At 41.2% G+C, this 20,397-nt stretch overlaps 1 protein-coding gene and 1 long non-coding RNA gene across 4 annotated transcripts; one reads left to right on the top strand and one right to left on the bottom strand.

Annotated features, from left to right (window-relative positions):
* Positions 1-58: 58 nt before the first annotated feature.
* Positions 59-5,133, bottom strand: LOC308063961. The gene is made up of 2 exons (XR_013928142.1): positions 5,049-5,133; positions 59-4,614 (listed from the first exon to the last, which is right to left on the bottom strand). It is a non-coding gene; the product is annotated as an uncharacterized lncRNA (long non-coding RNA).
* On the top strand, positions 5,065-19,052 carry UBE2I (ubiquitin conjugating enzyme E2 I). 3 transcript variants are annotated; one of them, XM_080387665.1, is made up of 7 exons: positions 5,065-5,197; positions 9,913-9,991; positions 10,205-10,288; positions 13,505-13,577; positions 15,207-15,316; positions 15,489-15,568; positions 18,400-19,052. In XM_080387665.1, exons 2-7 carry the CDS (start codon positions 9,926-9,928, stop codon positions 18,461-18,463), a joined length of 477 nt encoding a protein of 158 aa, XP_080243791.1. In that variant the 5' UTR covers positions 5,065-5,197; positions 9,913-9,925; the 3' UTR covers positions 18,464-19,052. The 3 variants fall into 3 exon arrangements, with proteins under 3 accessions (XP_080243791.1, XP_080243793.1, XP_080243792.1); XM_080387667.1 differs by lacking the exon at positions 5,065-5,197 and adding an exon at positions 5,239-5,373; XM_080387666.1 differs by lacking the exon at positions 5,065-5,197 and adding an exon at positions 5,497-5,599.
* Positions 19,053-20,397: the final 1,345 nt, after the last annotated feature.

Below are 20,397 nucleotides of genomic sequence, written 5' to 3'. Positions count from 1 at the left end.
CAAAAGTGTAGTCTGACTCAGCAGCTCCCACAGAAAATGTGAAATGGATTATTTTGATTTTTTTTTCAAATTAACAAAAGACACAAGTTTACTGGGAATTCTCTCCCACTTACTGTGGGGTTCCTATGGATTATGGCTAATTGCAGTTTGTTACCCCACAGTAACTGAATTGTGTGTCAAAGGCCTGATAGTATTTAGAAGCTTGTATTGATTACCTACTAAAGTTTCTGCCCTCAGAATCATATACTCATAAAATTTGGGAAGTGTACTGTCTTGTTTTTCAAATTCAGCTATGTTTCTTGTAATGATAAAAGTTCCTTTGTAAAATCTTTGATTTGATAAATTTGATAAATCTTCCATTTAGCATTAGTAAAAGAGATTTCTTAAGAAATTGAACTTGGTGTATCCATCCAACTCTTTTGTCTACAGATTTTCTTTAGACAATAGCTGTGTACCTCCATTTCTAGCAGTGTGGTTGCACAGTTATGTTTGATTAGAAACAGGAGTATTTCCTGAAGATACCAAAACTGAATGAATCTCTTCTTTCTCTGAGAGGGGGGCTTTTTTCAGGAGAAGTATGAAAACTAGCAGAATAGCTAAAAGAAAACTTGATTGCAAGCATGCTTAGGGAACAGGTTTGGTGAGTAGCATGATGGTGTTTTCAGAAGACTGCTTCTCAGAGCAGACCACTGTATTCTGTGAACATCTGTTGAGGTTGTTGAGTGTTGTCCGTCTCTTTTTGAGCTGTAGAGAGCTACCACCAGCAAGTTAACACACTAATTACAAATTACAGTTACAAAAATGAACTTGGAGTGTAAAAATACAATAGTATCTGATTGAACAAAATGACCTAGAAAATGGATTATAAAGCTTATTGTCCAGTCATTCAGGTATACTGGAATACTTTGCTTGAGAAGTGAAGTACTGGGCTTTTAATGAAGATCAAAGTCAAGTGAAAGAGAGTCTGGAGATGAAGCTTGGGATTTTGTTCACCTGAGGTGCGATAAAATCATAAATTATTATTCTCCTATTTTATTCTCTCTGTCACCACATCAAAAGTATCTTTGAAGTTTTTTAAATTAACTTCTTCAATCAGCCCTGAAAGGTTGGGGCTTTTGAAAAGGGGATGAGATTTTGTTGTGCTGTTAACGGTACCTGTTAGCTCAGGGCAGTTGGATTAGAACTTCCAGTGGTCATTGGAGAGGTATCTTTTCTAAGACAACAATTTTGAAATACATGCAGTCTGAGGATGCTACCTGTTACTTTGTTATAGTTTAGACTCCAGCTTTAAGGGCAATCTCAGGACGTTACCTGGGTTTGTATGTAGAATTATTCTTAAAATAGTATAAATATTAATTTTAAAAACAATGTGGAAGGCTCTCTAGGGAACTCATTGTCATATAGCCTTTCTTTCTTTTGGCTCACAACAGTTCAGGAGCTGTAAAGGCTTCTTGCAGAACTGATGCTTTAAAGGGCTAAATAGATCTTACTGTTCAGTTTGCCTATAAATGACTGTCAGAGAGAAGGAACTCTCCATTTTCAGTGCAGAAATGCTAAGGGCTAAAATCCTTTCCAGGGCTAATTTGAGGTTTTGAAAGACACATAATGTTTAAGAAGCAGCTTATCTGTTTTTCTTTCAGCTCATGGACTCTAAAAAAATTTTTTACAAATTGCTGAACCAATTGCAGATCGAAGCATTCATATATGGCTGGAATTTCAGTATCCAGCTTGCAAGGAGTACACTAGAGAAGACAGTACACTTGTCCACCACTTTGTTATTGCCTACGCTGAAATGTAACAACTTTTCTGAACGGCACTGGCAATAGAGAGATTTTGAGGAAGATTCTGCCCCAGGCAAGTGTTGAATATTGCAACTTTGCTGTCCTTTACTTCAGCAAGGTCTGCCAAGGCATAAACTTCTCAAAAGTTTAGTGAACAGATACTGCTGCAAATGCAGCTTTCTAGGCCCATCAAATGGTTCTCTTTAGGATGTTGTGTGTTAATAACTACTATAATGAGAGAAAATTCTAGGAAGTTATTTTGCTCCTTTGGGGATGGGTGGAAAGGGAGGAGGTTCTGTAACAGCGGTCTTCTTGCCTTGGAAAGCTGAGCCTAAGTTTTGACCTGACTTAACACCTGTTGAGATTTCCAGGCCTGGTCATCTGAAATGTAAGAGTTAATGTATTTACGTACATGATCATTGCTCCTTTTGAAGATTTTCCAAAAGCTTATGCACAATTTTACTCAAACTTACCTTGGCTCACATGTGCTTGCTAGGATGAAGCAAGTGCCAAGGCACTGTAAGAGAAACATTGCCGACCTGTCTACCTGGACCTGAAGCAAGATCACCAAACTGAAGGAGTATCAAATGGCACCTATTTCTACCTGCTTCTGCCCTGAGCCTCATCTGAGGCTAGCTATGAAAGATCTGTTTCCTATGGACTCTCTTGACCCTCCTACCCAACTCAACAGGTGTTCTTCCCTCCCCCCCCCCCCCCCCCCCCCCCCAAATCACTGATCTCAAAATCAGTTGTGCATGAGCTGTTTGTGTTGCTATCCAAGTGGCCATACTTGCAACATCTTATTTACTGGATAGTGGATTAGCAATAACACTTTATTTTGTGCCAGTTCATTATCTCTGAAGTGTTCTTACTGCAGCAAAGTTTGAGTTTTGATCTGGTTTTAATGCTATTGCATTAGCCAAAACTCTTAGCACAGACATAGACAAGAAACTGAATCCATGGAATTTCCCTGGACAAAAATCTGCTAGGGCTTCCCAAGTCATTTGAGGATGGTTACAGCTAACCATCATTTTTAAAACAAACATACAATTAAAATGTGTGTGGGTATTTTTTTAACCTTCTTTTCATAACACTAGCATATTGTAAACTGCATGAAATAAACCTGTTTTTTTCCTTTTAAAGTCTGATGTCTTACATCTTTTCTAAATCCATTAATGTTGACACTAACAGTGTAGTATCACTGATATTGCTAGTTCAGCACTTCAGATAGAAAATGTAGTTGCGTTTTTGTGCAGTGATTCAAAGCAGGAATACTTTTTCCTTTGTAAAGGAGACTTAGCCTTTTCTACAGCCCCAAAGACTTTGTCACAAAAAAAAAAAAAAAAGTCATGTTTCTTCACATATATATCCACTGGGACATTAAGGTATTTTTCTTTGCATTTACTATGACTACTGCTCAACATTACAGTAGGAAATAGTATTATATGGATATATAATCACACAAAAAAACACATACCAAGTTTAAACTAATCACTTTGTGTACATTTTCTTTCACACAACTCACAAATCACCCTAACATCACAGATTTTAGAAGCCAGTACTGTGCATTTTATTGTAAATGCTTCTTTTGTTTGAAAAATTAAGCTAACTTAAGTTGATACTTTGTAATAAGGCCAACAAACAGTATAAGAAATGTTAAGAAGAAGCCACATAATACGTGTTTGCTGCAAAAATTTTAAAGCTAGAAATGGCAGAGGGAAGTAAGTAAGTACCAAGTGCAAGTTGCTGAAATTACTTGGGCAGTTTGACAGCTGTGCCCTCTAAAAGTATAGAAAAGTTTGTAATTCAGTATTAATATTGAGAAGAGCACTGGACTGCTCCTCTTTTCCAAACTGCTAGTAAAAATTAAGTATGAGAAGCTAAGACCTGTGAGTTCTAAAATCTTAGAGGCTGTACAGTTACATATGAGGTGAACTTAATCTTAACAGTTTAATCAGTTTTAAATGCAAGGTACATTCTAATCTTTCCTTACTTATGCAGCAACTTCAGCAAAATGGGGTCATTTTACTAAAGTGATTTTGGCATTTTAATTGCATTTGGATTTTGCTAAAGTGAATTTGACTCCTTTCTGTAGGTATCAAAACCAAAATAAATTTAAAACCAAAATAAATTTAAACAAGAATATGAATTGTTCGGGGGGGGGGGGGGGGGGGGTGCGGAGCCAACGCAACCTTAAAAGAGCTCTAAGACCACTCAGCACATCCCCTTGGCTGAATTCAGAGCAGCTGCAATGAAAAGATGTGTTGTCTCCTCTGTAAAGCCCCAAGTGATGAAGATTCCATACCTATGCTCTCCCCAGTAGGCACTCCTCTAGTGTTGTAGTATCTTTTGCAGTAGAAGGATATTTTTAATACCTCTGCTCCTTTTTTTCTTGCTGCAGTTTAAGCTGATGACCCCTTGTTCCCTCCGTTATGGTCCATGAATCGTTGATAGTTGCTTTACCGTTTGCAACAGCCTTTCACTTTCTCAGAGACTGTTTAAAGCTCCGTGGTGAAGTGATACAAAAAGAAAAACAAAAGTTTAAGTGGGAATTTTAAAAGCCAAGTAGAACAAAGCATAAACAGAACGGTGCCGCAGCGCCTGGAGCCGCTGGGGGGGCGCCGGGGGCCTGGGCTGCACGGCCCTGGACTTGGGCACCGAGCTGGGTTAAGGCCGATTGGGATTGCGGCGGTTATTTATTAAAATAGTCAATTCTAGAGTTCCTAAGAAGGGAAACAATGTTGAACTTTAATGCTGGATAGAACGCAGTTCAAGAAACACAAACGCAACCAGTGCGAGGCAGGGCTGAGTGGAGGATCCAGGCCTAGAATGTCTTTAAAATTAGGAAAAAAAAAAAAAAAGTCAGAGGCGAGAACAGAACGCGGTCTGTACCCTGCCGCTGAAGGTGCGTTGTCGGACACCAGCTGCCCGCCCCCCGCAACCCGAGCAAACAACGGGGACACGCTACCCGCGGAGGCCGCGGCGCTGCCCCTCACCGGGCGGATGAAACTGCCGGTACGGCCCAGGGGCGCAGCTGGGGAGCTGGCCCGCGCCTCGGCTGCTGCCGCCCCCCTGCCCCGCGCCCCCTGCCCGCCGTCCCTGCCCGCCGCCCCCTGCCCTGCCCGCCGTCCCTTTCCCGCCACCCCCTGAACGCCGCTCCCTGCCCGCCGCTGCCCCGCCGCCGCGGCGCGCCCCGCCCCGCCCCCTTTGACAGGCTCTCGCGCCTGCCAATCACCCCCGAAGCCCCGCCAGGGGCCGAGTCCCCACCCTCCAATCAGAGGCCCGGCCGGGCACAGTGGGCGGGATCTGGGCAGGCTCCAGAGCGTCCTGGGGCAGGCGCCTCCTGCTAGACCCGCGCCAGCGCCCTGCGAGGGACCAGGCCTGTGGGGCCGCGGGTGACGCTCTCAGCGCCCGGGGTGAGACCTCGCTCGGCTTCTCGGCGGCGGTCCGTGGGGGCGCTGGGTCCGACCCACCGCGCCGCCTTCCCTGCGTCCTGTGCGCAGGCGCTGGCCGGGCGCCGCGGGTCCTGTGGCGCGAGGGAGCGCGCAGCGCGGCGGGCGGCTCGCGGGGGCTCAGGGCGCGCGGCGCGGCGGTACGGACGGGTCGGGACGAGGGACACGCGGCGGCGCCGCGCTCCGCGCCCAGGGGAAAGGGAGGGAGCGGGAAGTGGGGGGTGGATGGGGAGGGGGGGGGGGAGGGAAGGGGAGGGGGAGGGAAACTCCGAAACAGAGACAAAGGGGGGGAGCCGAGCCGGGAACATCCGGGTCACTCGCCGCCGCTTCAATCCGGGACACGCGCGGTTGCTGCGGCCGATCACGGTGAGGCCTGGCCGGGCGCGGGCCCTGGGACGGCGGGGCCTAGTGCGGCGCGTAGGCGGCCCCAGGCCCTGCCGGCGCGGGGGGGCCTGGCCTGGCGCTCGCCGTCTGCGGCGTGAGGGGACGGGCGGCCGTTGGGCGGGCGGGCATATAGTGGCCGCGGCCTCGCGGCTGGGCCCGCCGGCGCGTCGTTGCCTGCCCGAGGTGGCTCCGCAGCCCGCCCCCTAAAGGCCTCGGTTGCCGTGGGCCGAGCTCGCCGCGGGGACCCGGGCACCGCCGGGCCTGCGCGGAGCAGTGCCCGCCCCGCCAGGGACTCGCCCGGGAGCCGGCGGGCGGGCGCCTGGGTGTCCTGTTGAAGGCCGCGGCCGCCAGCCCCGCGCGCAGCGGTCTCGGCGGGGCAGGGCCGCCCGGGCCCGGTGACGGGGCCGCTCGGGCATCGGGGCCCGTCGCCGCGCGGCTCCTTTTGTTGTTCTCCCCGCGGCTCCGGCCGCCGTTCGGGCCGCGCCGCCTCTGCAGCCTCTCGCATGTCGCAGGCAGGAGGAGGCTTTCTGCTCCAGCCGGGAGCTGGCGTGCTGTGACTAGACCTCAGCCCTTGGCCTTCTCCGCCCATTCTGAAAAGTAAAGTTTGTCTAGTTCTGGGGCAGGCTGCTCCAGCTGATAGTTTCTTCTCTCAGCATTTAACCTGCAAAGTGAAAATGTGAGGCTAGCAATAAACGATTATTATTTTTTTACTGTTAGGAATTTAAGAACTGCTGACACTTCTTGAGACTGAAGTAGCATGTTGTTGATGTGTTTGGAGTCTTGTCAGGAGTCAGAATTGTGGATGTGACTGCTGTTCCTGTGGCAGCAGAACACTTCTTTGCAAGGCTGGCTTTTACAGGTTCCCTCCTCCCACCACTCAGAGGTTGCAGATGGGTAAAGTGATCTGTAATGCAACACAGTCTGCATTTGTGATGGGTGTGTCAGTTTTGCTTTGTCCTTTTTTTCCAAAATAGGTGGTAGTAACAGCAGCAGAGGCAGCAGCTACTGAGTAAACTTGGAAGTTTCTGTTAATTTTCTAATGAGCTGATAGCAGTAGAAGGAGCATTACTACCTCTTAATGCCGGTGTGTGTTTGGGGGGACTAAACCCAAACAAAATAGGAAGACCGGTTTCTTAAGCTTGTGTAGCCCCTGCAAGGTAGGGTTGATAAAACTCCCTGGTGCAGAATTTTGTGTTCTTTTCAATGATGTCATGTGTGAATATGTTGAGTCTTCTCATTCTGTTCATTAGCAGTAAATTTCTCAGGTGAAGAAAAGAAATTGGATGTGGGACTAGAAAAAATAAAATCAAAATTCTTCAGAACTGGGGTGTTTGGGGTTTTTTCATTTGTGTGGGTTTGGGTGTTTGGGAGTGTCTTTTTAAAAAAAATTAACAATTTCAGGTTAATAGTTGTCTTGCATTTGTGAGGGGTTTCAAAAGCTTGCAAGAGCTAAACTTTAACATACAGATATTTGGGCAAACAACTATTTGGGGAGGGGGTGGAAGCCAAGCAAACAAACTATGCACATAAATTATTGAAGATAAAAGTAGCAGTGAGAATATCATACCTTCAGGTTTAATACCCACTTAGTATTTCACTTCCTCCTGCTACTCCATAATTTCTGAGACCAAAATATATACAGGGATGATTGGTCTCCATTTATCCTCTCACAGGCTCCAGCAGAACTAAAGTTAAATTATTTTACCAAAGAGCTGCTATAGAGTATGTATCAGCAGTTTGTTGATAGGTTGATTTGCCTTTGGGCAGATGCTTACCTAACGGGAACTTCATTTTTTAAGTGGGCTTCCAGTCTTATTTGTCTCTAATCTGTAGTTGGTAGTAGTTTGTGGTGAGGTTTTAGATGCCTGTCTGCTGTTGTCAGGCCTGTGGAGACTATACATGTGAAGCCTGTGCTCTCTTGTGTACAGTGACGTTTTGGATGTAGTCTTATCAGTGCTTAACCAAGTCAAATGTCTCGAGATTTGAAAAAGTATTTATAGAACATAAGAAAACCTTTAATTTACTAGGGCACAGTATAGTGTATAACTAGTTGCAAAAGCAGGTGGGATACAGGGCCTGAAAACCTGCAGGTTTTTTTCTGTTGAAAAGTTACTTGGTTGGCGATGTTTTGTAGGATGCATGTTGTTTATATGCCCTCTGAGAAGCTGGCATTTCTCTTGAGGTACATGTAATTAATTGGCTGTTAGCCACAGGAAATAAAATTCATGTATCTGGAAGCATCCTGCAATGTTTCTTGGCAGAAGAGGTAGTTGAGTTAGTAAACTATTGAAGTATATTTGAATGGTTAATAAGCACAAATAATTTTCTCAGCTTATTTTGGAAGGCTATTATTATTACAGTGGACCACCAGGTACCAACAGCACAACCAAAAGTCGTATATTCAGTAGTTCATTTACAGCTGTTGCATGGGCATGGGCTCACAAAATACTTAAAATTACTCTTTGTATAATGTAGTTAAGGGAGAGGTTTTTCTTGTTCAGGTGGTATCTTTTCAGTGGCTCTGCATCTTCTGCGTATGAACAGACTAAAATCTGAAGTGGTATGTACAGTTTGTGTTGACCAAGTCCTGCAAATCTTCTGACATAACCAAGATACAGATACCTGTGTTGGGAATACTAGGGGAATATTAGGCTGAATGTAGGATTTCTTTGTGTGCGTGAATGGTCCCTTTTTCAAAAACATTTTTCTGATGTGAATTTAATTGCTAGTTTGAAGTTGAAATTATGGATTATGGGTGTCCATGCAAAACTGACTGGGGGGCAGGGGGAAAGCTAGAAGGAGGAATTTGAAATACCAATTTTCCTAGGAACTACATAGAACTCTTAATCTGCTTTTAAAGACTTTAAGGTGTTTGCGCTGCTAGCCACTTTTGACGATGTGTAAATACTTAAATTGGAAGCGTGCTGTCTTTTAATCTTTAAAGGGTATAGCAGATGAACATGAGATGAACAGATCTACATATCTTACATGGAATAGGTCAGTGCCTGGTAAGTCTTTACAGCATTAGCATCATGCTAAAGGGCATAGCATGAACATGTGAGACTTTCAAATATCTTTCTGAGCTACAATTCATATGGTTATAGTAGTAGACTGCAATACTCTTACAAGTAATCTATGCACTAACAGAACATTAATTTTGCATTAATTCTTAACCAGTGTTTAAACGTTTGTTTTAATAGAGTGGTAACACTCCTTTCATTAGTTCTGTGAGCTTGTTTAGTGGAAGAATTCTACTCTCCTGGCTGTTGTAAGGGCTTGTTAGCTAGGTGTGGAGTTGAGAACAAATTGGTATGACTTAATCAACTGCCAGGTTATCAGCTCTTATTTAAAATGTGTAGAAGTGCAGTAGGGAGAAGGATTAAAACCTTCATTGGAGGTTTTTTTGGGTCATGAAACTCTGAGTTTATGTACAGTTTGACAAGGAAAAATACACTCTTGCTCTGACTGCTCTCCTAGGTGAATGGAGAACCCTTCCTTGAATTTGAAAACATCCCTCTGTTGCAACCATCATGTCTGGAGCTGTTCATACATCATATGCAATAGTGACCTGTGCTCTGAGTGTTTCTTCTGCAGCCTCAGTCACCATGCTTGGGTGGTACTAAGGCAGTGAAGGTGCAGGAAGATCATTCAGTTTATACTGGAACTGGAAACCTGCCTCGTGGAATGAGTGGCTTTTCCTCAGCTCAGTTTTCTATAGCTGTCTGTTTCTGCTGCTGTCAAGAAGTTGTGTAGTGGCATCACTGCAAAACTGAGAAGATTTTGTTAAATTCTGTGCCTGTGTTGCTCTTGTGTAGAATACTGGCTTTCAATGGGAATTTACAGTCTAAAAATTATATTCCTTATTGCTGTTCGGCAGAAACAGGAGCAGTAGAGGTGTTTGCCTACAGAAGAAAGCCATACCTTTTGTGGTGTAGTAAGGAGATAGGTATGTGTTCATCAGTCACACAAGTAGGAAGCACTTTTCCCAATACTGCTAGTGTTTCTGTTGTCAAGCTACTGTCAAAGTTTCTGAGATGTGGTTCAAATATAAAACACAAGGTGGGGATACTATTTAGTAGGTCAAGTCCAGTAACAAAGATGATGTTGATGTGAGAAAATTTAGTATTATTCCTGATCTTAACTTCTACAAGGTGCGCAAAAGCCTGTGTCTTGGCTGTAGTAGTGAAAATCAGAGGCCAGGATATTTCCTGAGTAGGGCTTATAAATAGATGATATAATGTGTTGTTTACACTACAAGTAAAAGATTATACTGAAAGCAATTATTTTTATTTTAGAGGGACTCTGAATATGTCTGGCATAGCTCTTAGCAGACTTGCACAGGAGAGAAAAGCCTGGAGAAAAGATCATCCATTTGTAAGTATGAAAGTTGTCAAACTTCTGACTGCAATTACTATGGTGTTCTAATGATGATTTTTTTACCCTGATGTGATTCTTTTTAAATAAAAAAGCTGCTTAAAACTATGTAGCGCAAAAGGAAATAACTATGTAAAGTTTGAATGTATGTCATGAAGTATTCTAAGTACACCTACTGAAATGCTCACCCTTTGGCTTTTTGCCTTAATTCAGGGATTTGTAGCAGTACCTACAAAAAATCCAGATGGCACAATGAATCTAATGAACTGGGAGTGTGCTATTCCAGGAAAGAAAGGGGTAAGACTTACTGTTGTCCTGACATCTCATCTGTGAAAAGTAACATAATCCTGCTTATGTGGTGCACTGACAATTTGGAGTATAACTTACACATAGTTTAATAGAAATGCTTGGGTCCTGCTGCTACTTTAGAATCCAGGTGGAGTAGCCTAAGAATGATACGGGACAAAATACACAATGAGCCTGTTCAGCTGTTGGCACTGACCACCTTAAGAATAAAAGTTTTCAGAGGAGTGTGTAAGAGTCCTGCATTGAGCAAACTTGAGATTGTCTTATGCTTCATGCCAGGGTTTGACTTCAGTTCTTACTAAATGCTGGTGTAAGCCTTAAAGCTTGAAAATTAATACTACCAGAATGTTTCCTCTTCTGGTTTACTGCCAGTACCTTTTTTTGTCCACAGAACAGTGAGGCCCTTCAGTCCTAGAGAAGTGCTGTAGCCCTGTTTTTAACTTTTTTGATTCCATGGAAAATAATTCTGCATTATCAACGTGGAATGTCATCACCTTCCATTTTATGGAATTCTCTCTTTTTGTATTGGGGAAAGAAAAATAGAACTCCCCAATGTTGTTTCTTTTTATCTGATTTCACATGTGCTTCTGTGTCCCTTTCCTTAAAATAAAGAGGGAAAGGAAAAAGTCTGTAGAGACCAAAATTGGGGTTTTTATCAACTTGATCTAGGGGATAGGACAAATGCAAACTTTCAAGTGGAGAAAATCATTAATGCATGAAGGTTCTTTGATCTTGTACACTGCCATTACAACATCTCATTCTGAGCAGGATCTTCTTTCTATTTTTCAAGATGTTAGTATGTAGACATTATTCTTCAATTCATTGGATGCAGTTGTTTCTTCTGAGATAATAGTATTAATTACTCCATCATTTTCATTCTTCGGATTTTTAGTGTTTTTGCATTGGATATGAGACTTTTGTTGCTTTGCCTGTATTACTGCCTCTTGCTTAAGTCCCCTTCAGATCTTGTTTCCTAGATTCTGAGAAGACAGCATGTGTAGGCAAAACCTGCAGATTCTGTACTACTAAGTTTAACACTGAACATGGCATTGCTGTTACAGTTCTAACTTAGCTCAGTATTTGGTAGTTGTTCGCACAGCTCAAGTTAGTTCTTAAAGAAGCATCTAAAAGTCAGTGTAAGGAAAAACTCATCCCCTTGTGTTCTGCCAAAGCAAGGTTAGCCATCATAATAGCAAGTTAAGGTGTCACCTTTAAATACATGCTATACAAAATCTTTATGCTACTGCTTTAAAGTTTTGTAAACCACAAAATGGAGTGAATAAGACTCTTAAAGCCAACTTCTTGCCTCCTAGAAAATGTGTTGCACCAGGAAAAGATCAGTTATGCTCATGTGATCAGTGATATTTTTAAAAATCAGGGGGTTTAATCAGTAATAATGCCATCTCTTTAACAACCAGCAGCACGCCTCACTCATCTCTGCCAGACCAACCAGTTGCTCTCTATTGCCTCTGTGTTTGAAGGCATGCTGTACTGCAGTTGCTTCCCCTGAGACAGATGAATAGTTGAAACCACCAAAATGCTTTCTTGTCAACCAGATCAAAAATGGAAATGTTGTTAATCCTGGGTTGGATACCTCCTTTCACCTTTTTGACAGCAAATCACTTGTTAACTACCTAGAACTCAACTGGAAGAATATCTGCAACCTGTCTGGTAATGCAATATGATCTTGATGGTACTGCTGTCATACTGTTACCATAGTAAGCCTTTTGAGTGTTGGCTGTCTTTCATCTGTAGCTATGTTGCTCTATCAGAAAGATAGAGTAAAAGTAAGTAAAGTAAGTATGTTAAAACTTTGTGTTGACTGTTCTGGCGTTTTACTTGAAGAAACTATTAAAAGCTATTTGTCTTTCCCTATGACTGAAGGCAAACAAAATGGGAAGAGTTTATTCTTCAAAAGGCTCTTTTCTAAAAATGGACAAGTTGTGTCTTCTGAGAAGGTATGGGGAATAGGTATTGCTAGTTGTTGACAGCTGACTACTGCTGTTCAGAACATTTTCTTTAGATACACTGTAGCAAATGTAATCAAACTCACTTCTTAAGACACAGTTATCTTAGTATTCTGTAGCAGGTTTTTCTCCTGTTCTAGCTTGAGACTCTGCACAGAAAGTCCCAGCAACAATGGAGTGCTTTTGCTCTTCTCGAGTGTGGGGTTTTTTCCCTTGTGCTAAAAATCACACAATTCAGGTAGGAAAGAATAGAGGATTTCCTTCTAAGGTGGTCTTCAAACATACCTGAGGATAAGGTTTGATCATTTATGCTGATGTGAGACCATTGTTACTCCGGTTTGTTTTAAAGAATTAACCCAACACTTACTTCTGTTGCAGTATTTCCATAGCAAGGGCAAGTTAGAGAAGTGGACTGAATTTTACATACGTAATAAGCTTTTCTGTATTTCTGTACTTCTTACCTGAAGTCAGTTTGTCAGAAGGTGGGCTTTTTTCCTTATTTCCAACTAAGATGAACATGAAGTATATATTTGAGACAGGCTTTTCTCTTTTGCTAGACATTTTTCCATATTTATATGACCCTTTTGAGTCATGCTGCCCTATTTGGTCTGTTCTGCAGCATGGAACGTGCTCTTGTTAGTGCTCTTCCCAGTTTCTGATGGGGATAAAAAGCTTCTTGGAATTTCTTTTACACAAAAAGATGAAATCTGTCAGACTCTTTGCTACCAACTACAGACGGAGTTAATTTTAGATTAGTAAACCTTACATTAACTGTAGCAGTACTACAGTGGTGTCCAGATTTTTTGTTTATTTATGGCTTGCTTAGACGCATTCTTGTGAGGCAAAATGGGAGCCATTTACATCCACGTGCTTAAGGGGTGTATCCACATTCTATCTTCTCAGACTTCTTTTCAGCGGGGTATAATGGCCCCTTCCTCATTGCATGTGTGTCATATAAAACTAGATGGTTTTGTCAGCTATGATCCCAACTCTATCGATGACTCAGCAATGCTTGCTAGCTGTAATGAAGTGGAAAAGCAGTTTTTTTTTCCTTCAGCTCCTTATATAGGTAGGATAACTTGTCTCAGTCTAGACAGCATGCTGCAGTGTAGAACAGCTATTTTTTGCTATGTAGCAGAAGGATGCCTTGTACTTTGCCTGAGAAACTGTCACCTTGATAAGCTTTTTTCCACGAGTTTTGACTTTTCTTTAATCTAAACTGTACCCCAACTTTTTATAGACACCATGGGAAGGAGGCTTATTTAAACTACGGATGCTTTTCAAGGATGATTACCCTTCTTCACCCCCAAAATGTAAGTAAAATGTTCTAATAAGCCCGTGGTTTTTAGTCAGTGTTAAACTAGTCCATGATGTTCTACTAATGGTTATTAGTTTCCTAACAGATTTTTTTTTTTTAAGAAAAGTTGCTTTTTTTTCCTTTTCCCACCCACCACTTTGCATTTAGAAAGTTGTGATGAAATGAGTGAAGTGCTCAGTATAACAAAACTGGGAGGCGAGGGGGATTGCTGTGTGGGTTTCCTCAGAGTCTGACAGAAGAACAACTGGAAGTGTTTGCTGCTTGATCAGCACTCTTTGGAAACTAATAGGTAGACATGGTTAAACCAAATCCCTTTGCTTGTTAAGTTAAGTTGGCCTTACTCAGAAGCCAAGAACTTAGGGGGAAAAATAATGTTCCATCAACTTCAACTTTTTCATCGACTTGCTCTAAGACATCAGTCTGTTCCTTTTCTGATACTACGTACAACAAGTATCTTCAGATACCTAGTTTCCTTGTTGAGTTTTTGAATTTTCCTTATCCCGTCTCAAACTTGCCTACTTTAGAAGTCTGAAAACACCTATTGCTTTGCCTAGTTTCTTGGTTCTTGAATTGGCTACCGTATCAAGTCAATGACAGTGATTACAAACTGCTCTTTTGATAGGAATTCTTGTTTCATTTTAGTGTTTCAGCTGTAACAGTTGTCTTGGCTACTCCTTTTGTTTATTACTACCTAAATACATTGTGACACAAGGGGAAACATTTTAACTAGAAAATATTTAACATCAGTATCTGGAGAAATACCAACAGGCACATCCTGCAAGTGTTAAATGAACTGTGGTGCCTTAAAGTAAGCTGTGTATGTGATTCCTAAGATTTCTTACCAATGCAGGTTCTGAATTTCTACTGAACTTCATTCAGCAGCTCATGAGCAAGACTTTACTTGTGATGCCAGATGGATTAGAAAACTGCATTAATATGTAGATATCTTACATATTGCTAAACAGGTGTTCATTACATTACTCAAGATAGTGGCTGTTGCATCTAAGTCCTGATTAAAGAAATGCCAGAATATAGATGGAGTAGCAGAAGGGGAGCTGCACAAGCCTACTACTTCATTCAGTCTTGCAGCTTAAACTTGGTTCTTGTTCAGGGCATCTCAATTATAGACAAAGGAAAAGTATAACTGAAAAATTGCTAGGAACTTTGTCATCTTTTTATGGAATGTTTTAAAGTGAGGAGAGAAGAGATGAGTGAAGGGCAGTATCTTTCCTTTATGTAACAGTATGTGAGTCTAGAAAGATAGGAATGTTTTAAAAAGGTCTTTATTATAGAGCTGCTACAATCTGTCAGTTCTGATCCCTAAACCAAAAGATCACTGGTTACAATGATAGTGTTGTGTTGCCTGGACTGATACCACAGATGTGATGGAGTACTGCTTTAAGTGCAAGATAGGTCCAGCAGTTTGCAAGGTGCTTTTTTTTTTTTTTTTCTTTCTTTGGCGGGGGAAGGAGTGCCGCAGGGATGCTGGGGGTGGACAGGGGCCAGGGGCAGGAGGCTTGTCTTTGGCCAGTTTTGGGTTTGTTTTTCTGTCCTAACTGATACAAACCAACTCTCCGATCTTAGTCTTAGCACTGCATGCAAATAATTCTCTCTTCTTCATCAGGTAAATTTGAACCACCATTATTCCATCCAAACGTGTATCCTTCAGGCACAGTGTGTCTCTCCATCTTAGAGGAGGATAAGGACTGGAGGCCAGCAATCACAATTAAACAGGTCATTAATTGTACTTGGATGTATTCTTAGCCCTTTTTATTTGCTTTGCTTGCTTATCTGATGTGAATGAAAAATGTTTGCTGTGTGTTTCTACAGCTGGTTTTAGAAGGCTTTTTTTTAATTTAATGTCTCTTTAGTAATGCCTGTGTTACTTCTACTCCTTTGTCCACAGATCTTGTTAGGAATACAAGAACTTCTAAATGAACCAAATATTCAAGACCCAGCTCAAGCAGAGGCTTACACAATTTACTGGCAAGTATCTTTGTGTATCAATTTGAAAGCTGTTATATTGGTTGCAGCTGTCTGTTACTTATACCCTGATCATTCCTTCATTTGCATGTTAATTTTCTTGACCTTCATGGCTGTGTCCTGTGGTGATGTCTAGCTTGTGCCAAACCAGTAACTTCATGGTGAATAGACTAGTAGAGCTCTTAATAGCATCACAACAGCAGTAAAGTGTGTGAAGACTGTTTCGTTAAGACCATGATTCTCATCACGATTCTAGCCCGGCACAGAATCCTTTTCCCTAAAGGCTGAGTAGTAGTAATGAGACATAATGATTTCATGAGACCCAGTGATAGAGGAGACCAAATTAGGTGACAAGTCCCATTCATCAGTACAGGAGTAAATTCTGTCCAGTAGTGAGTACCTATAAGCACTTGTGCCTGAAGGATGGAGAGCTGCTGTGATTGCTGGAGGAAATATGTAGCACTTTGTGAAAACTAGATCTTCAAAAAGAATAGGTTAAAAAGTACGGAAAGCTTGTCTTGTGGCTTTAGCAGAATGCATCTTGCATCAGTTGGGAAAGATGATCCTTTGTGAGCTAGGAAGTACTTTTTCTTATAGGCTTAATCTTAAAATTTTCCCACCATTAAAAATGGATGGCTGATCAGTAAACTTTAGGGGAGAAGAGCACTTTAAACAAATGCTTTTGGCACTGACGACTACTGAAATAATGTACAAGATGGAAATGTGGAATTATTATTCTGGACAGATGAACAATTCCAGGATAGTACCATGTTTGAAAAATGGCATTTTGTGAGACTTCACATGCAAGCTGTATCAGAAATGTCTGTTACAGGATCCTAGAGAAAAGGAAACATAGGAATGGGTAGTGTGTCTTTGATTTAATTAAAGGCTTCACTCAATGTTGTTTTTTAAGTATCTGCTGAAGACTTGATGGGACTAAGTGCATATGGAGGACAGGTGGCCACAGTTGCAGGTAGCACCTTTAGGAGCCAGTGATGATGAGGCAGGCCCCCCCCTCCATTTTTTAAAAAAGTACTGAGGGAATATAGGGCAGGAATAATATACTTGTATAAGTAGTCTGTGTGTTTTATTTTTCCATTTCATCCCACATGCTTGTATGTACAAGGATCAGTCTTTGCTGGTCTTGTTCCTGTTTTATTGTGCTTCTAGAAAAAAAACCCAAACCTATTGAGAATAAACTATTACATGCTGGTTTTGTTACTTCAGACATATATAGTCTTCCATTTATTCTCTTATGTCTTGGATGTGTAGTATTTCAGATGGGTTGCTATATTTTCTGTAGTCTGAGAGTGTGACTCATTATGAGCAACAGGTAGAAGCACCTCAACAGAGCAGGATTGTGTATGCATCTGTAATTTGGGATAGTTGATAAAATACTGGTGAAGATGCAGTATTGTTTACATAGATGTCTTTTATTCTTGAAGTTTAACTTGACTAAACTTTGTATTCAAAATAAGAATACTTGTTCTCATTCTCAGGATTGCTTTGGTACTGTCATTCTAACTTTAGCACTCCTGATGTGCTAACCTGCTTCCTCCTCTACTGTAGGCATGCAGAGTCTACTATGGCAGGCATTCTTCGTGCAGATTTTGAGGATGTAAGACTTAACAGCTAGGTTGTGTTCTCATGTGACAGTGCAATATAACTTTAAAAAGAAAAATTCCAGAATACAGTTTGTAAGTTTGTTTATGAGAAGAAGCTCTAGTATTTTCAGTCTGTGTGCTGGTAATTGTTAACTGGTTGTGATCAGAATTGGCATCCCTACTTCTTCCCCTCAAACAGTCAAATTCTGAGGATATAATTTGCTGCCTTTTTTTTTTTTTTTTTTTTCACTGCAGCAAGCCTTCATAGCTGAAAGTAAGTTAAGTTTACTGCAAAGCTGTCTGCAAAATCTAGTCACTGTAAACTACCTTTGGCACAAGAGTAATGGTAACAAATTTTTGTCTAGTTCTTGACTGACACTTCTGACAGCTAATACAAAATATGGTGTTGAATGTAAATGGATGTTCTACTAAGCTACTACCATTCCTTGTTGGCCCAAGAATAGAGAACAAAGAATCTGTCCTTGTATTTGTTGAGTCGGTGGCTTAATGACTGGTGTTAGTTCTCTGAAGGTAGTACTTGCTTGTTTAATCAATCCATAGCAAGTATGCTAGACTTAAGTGAACTATAGTGCTTTTTCAAAATGTTGAGCTAGTTGTTTGGGGTTTTTTTCAACTGAAGGTTCGGATAAACCTAATGCCATGTGTCAGGGTCTGCAGAGATAAAGGCTGAAACTGCCATACCATTATCATTTTCCTGTTTCTTAAAAGTGCTTCTCCTCTCTCCCCAAAGCAGTAAAGATGATGCTTTAAAATCACATAAAGTCCACCAACTGTTAGCGAACTGCTCTCGTCAACCACTTTGTGCTGTTAGGATGCTGCAATTTATTTTTAATGACCTCAGGTCTTAAGGGGTAGTGGAAAGCTTACGTTCAGAGGAGTAAGAATGCTTGCACGTAAGGTACAGCTGGCCTTCAGAAAGAGCAAGCGCAAACCTGTTTACAGACCATATCATATGGTATGAAGTCAGATAGTACAATCATTTAATGACAGATAAGGTTTGGGAAGTAACTAGTTAAAGAGAACAGTGCTTCCCTCCAAAGGAAGTTGCCAGACTAATGGTCCAGAAAGGCCTTTAAAGTAGTTCGGTGAATTCCTTTGTTTTGCCTTCAGCAATGATGTAGTTTCATATTGAAGAGAAACAGAACAGTAACTGTAATATGACCTCTGAATTCTCAAGCTGCAATTACCCTTTCTCTCTCTTCTATACAGCCAAAACAGAGTGGAATATGAAAAGAGGGTTCGAGCACAAGCCAAGAAGTTTGCACCATCATAAGCATCTGTCATGCAGCATCTTAAAAAGGAAGGGATGGCAAGAACTTGTTTACAAAACTTTTGCAAAATCTAATGTTGCTATGTACAATTAATATCCACTTAGGGGAGGGGGTTGTATGTGTGCCATTTTCCATATTCGCCACTTGTATACAGTTCTAAATTTGCTGAATTGCCCCCCGTTTTTTCATACAGGGTCTCTTCCTTCAGTCTTTTGTATTTTTGATTGTTATGTAAAACTTGCTTTTATTTTAATATTGATGTCAGTATTTCAACTGCTGTAAAATTATAAACTTTTATACTTCTATAAATTCACTAGTATCTCTAGTTACTTTGCTATCTGATGCAGGCATGCTTTAAAATGTTAGAACTATATTTAGCCTCTAGCTGGCTGTATGAAAAAAAAACATGCCCTCTACCCCCTTCCCTCCCTGAGTTTGTTTTTCTATCTTTCAGAAACTAGGTTGTTATTGCTTAAGAGCCTCTGAGATCCAAAGTCAGCCAGCATCCTTATTCTGCATCACTTCCTTTGTGTTTATATGGCATTCTGTCTGTGTTGCTGTTTAGAGTAAATAAACTGTTTATATAAAGGGCTTTGTTTCATTTATCTTCATTAAAATACTGCCATTTAAATGGCTTTGAACACAATTCAGTGCAAGTCCTGTGATGCTGCACTTATCTTTTTGTTTAGATGTTGCCTTCCATTTCTTTTCCCTGCCCTACCCCCAACAGTGGCCCTTCTTTGGGCCTCCAGTGGTAACTGCGGCTATTCAACTGTTACCTGCTCCTTAAACAGTCTACAGATTTCTCACTAGCTAGAGACCAACTGCTTACTGTGCGTAACTGGATCAACATAATGCTGTGACAGTGTTAACATAAAATAACGTAATGTTAGATCAGTATGAACAATAATAGAAACTGTCCAAGGAATGCAAGGTGACCTGCAGCAACTGAGGATTTTCAATCGTACTTACCAGAAATTCTTCTGTGCCTTCTTCCTTATGTCAATGTATATAGATTTTTAGGGAAAGGACGTGCTCTATGCAATTACAGTTTCCTTCTGTAAAGGAAATCTGTTAAATTATGTAAGTTATTTTCATGTATGTCAAGCTGATATGCCCTCTATTAAACTTTCACTGCTTTTTTTTTAATTGTATTTTTTAGTCAAAATCATTCTGCAAACCAAATGAAGTGTGAAAAGCTTTGTGCCATACAAGCTGTAGCTTCTTCATTGCTTTTGTGATTAAAAAATGGCAACTGCTAGAGACTTCAGTTATTCTAAGTGTGATACAGCTCTGTTCTCAGATCTGTTTTGCTTGTCTGCATTTGATTACAATAGCTTTGTAACATAAAGGCATTTGCCCAAATCAGAATAGCTAACGCACATTATTCTTAGACCTGTAAAAATTGTTTGTGTAGGATTTCTTCCTTACCTTTCTCTTGAAGTCCATGTTAAAACAGCTGATTTAGGAAAGTCTGTGTGTGCTTGGGGTGGGAAAGTGACTAATTGAGTGAAACTTGAGTTAAAGGAAAGATTCCCTGACAAATTCATTTACTTGGGGTGGTTTGTTTTTTTTTTTAAAGGGAGATGGAATACTTGTACCACTGAAACTGCTGCTGTGACTCCCAATTCTAGCTCCAGTAGGGCTGGCATTTAATATCTCTAGTAGAAGAGGGTTGAGGTAAAAATCTTGCTGTGACTCAAAGGACTCGGTATACATGAAGGTAACACAAAGATTTGTCCTCAATATCTCCAGTTCAGCTGAAGGGTTGCTGAAGTTTAGGCTTAAATAAGTTCCAGTTGGGTGCTGGAAACTCAAAAAGAGCATTCAATTTAAAAGTACAGAAAATAACTGCTAACAGCTGCACTTTCACTATACACAAACTGGCAGTATATGGGAAAGTGAACTAAGATGCAAGTGCTGATGAGAGTCTGAC

Source organism: Falco punctatus, assembly GCF_963210335.1.
Source record: "Falco punctatus genome assembly, chromosome: 4".
Lineage (NCBI taxonomy): Eukaryota > Metazoa > Chordata > Aves > Falconiformes > Falconidae > Falco > Falco punctatus.
This window is presented reverse-complemented; position numbering and strand designations above follow the sequence as displayed.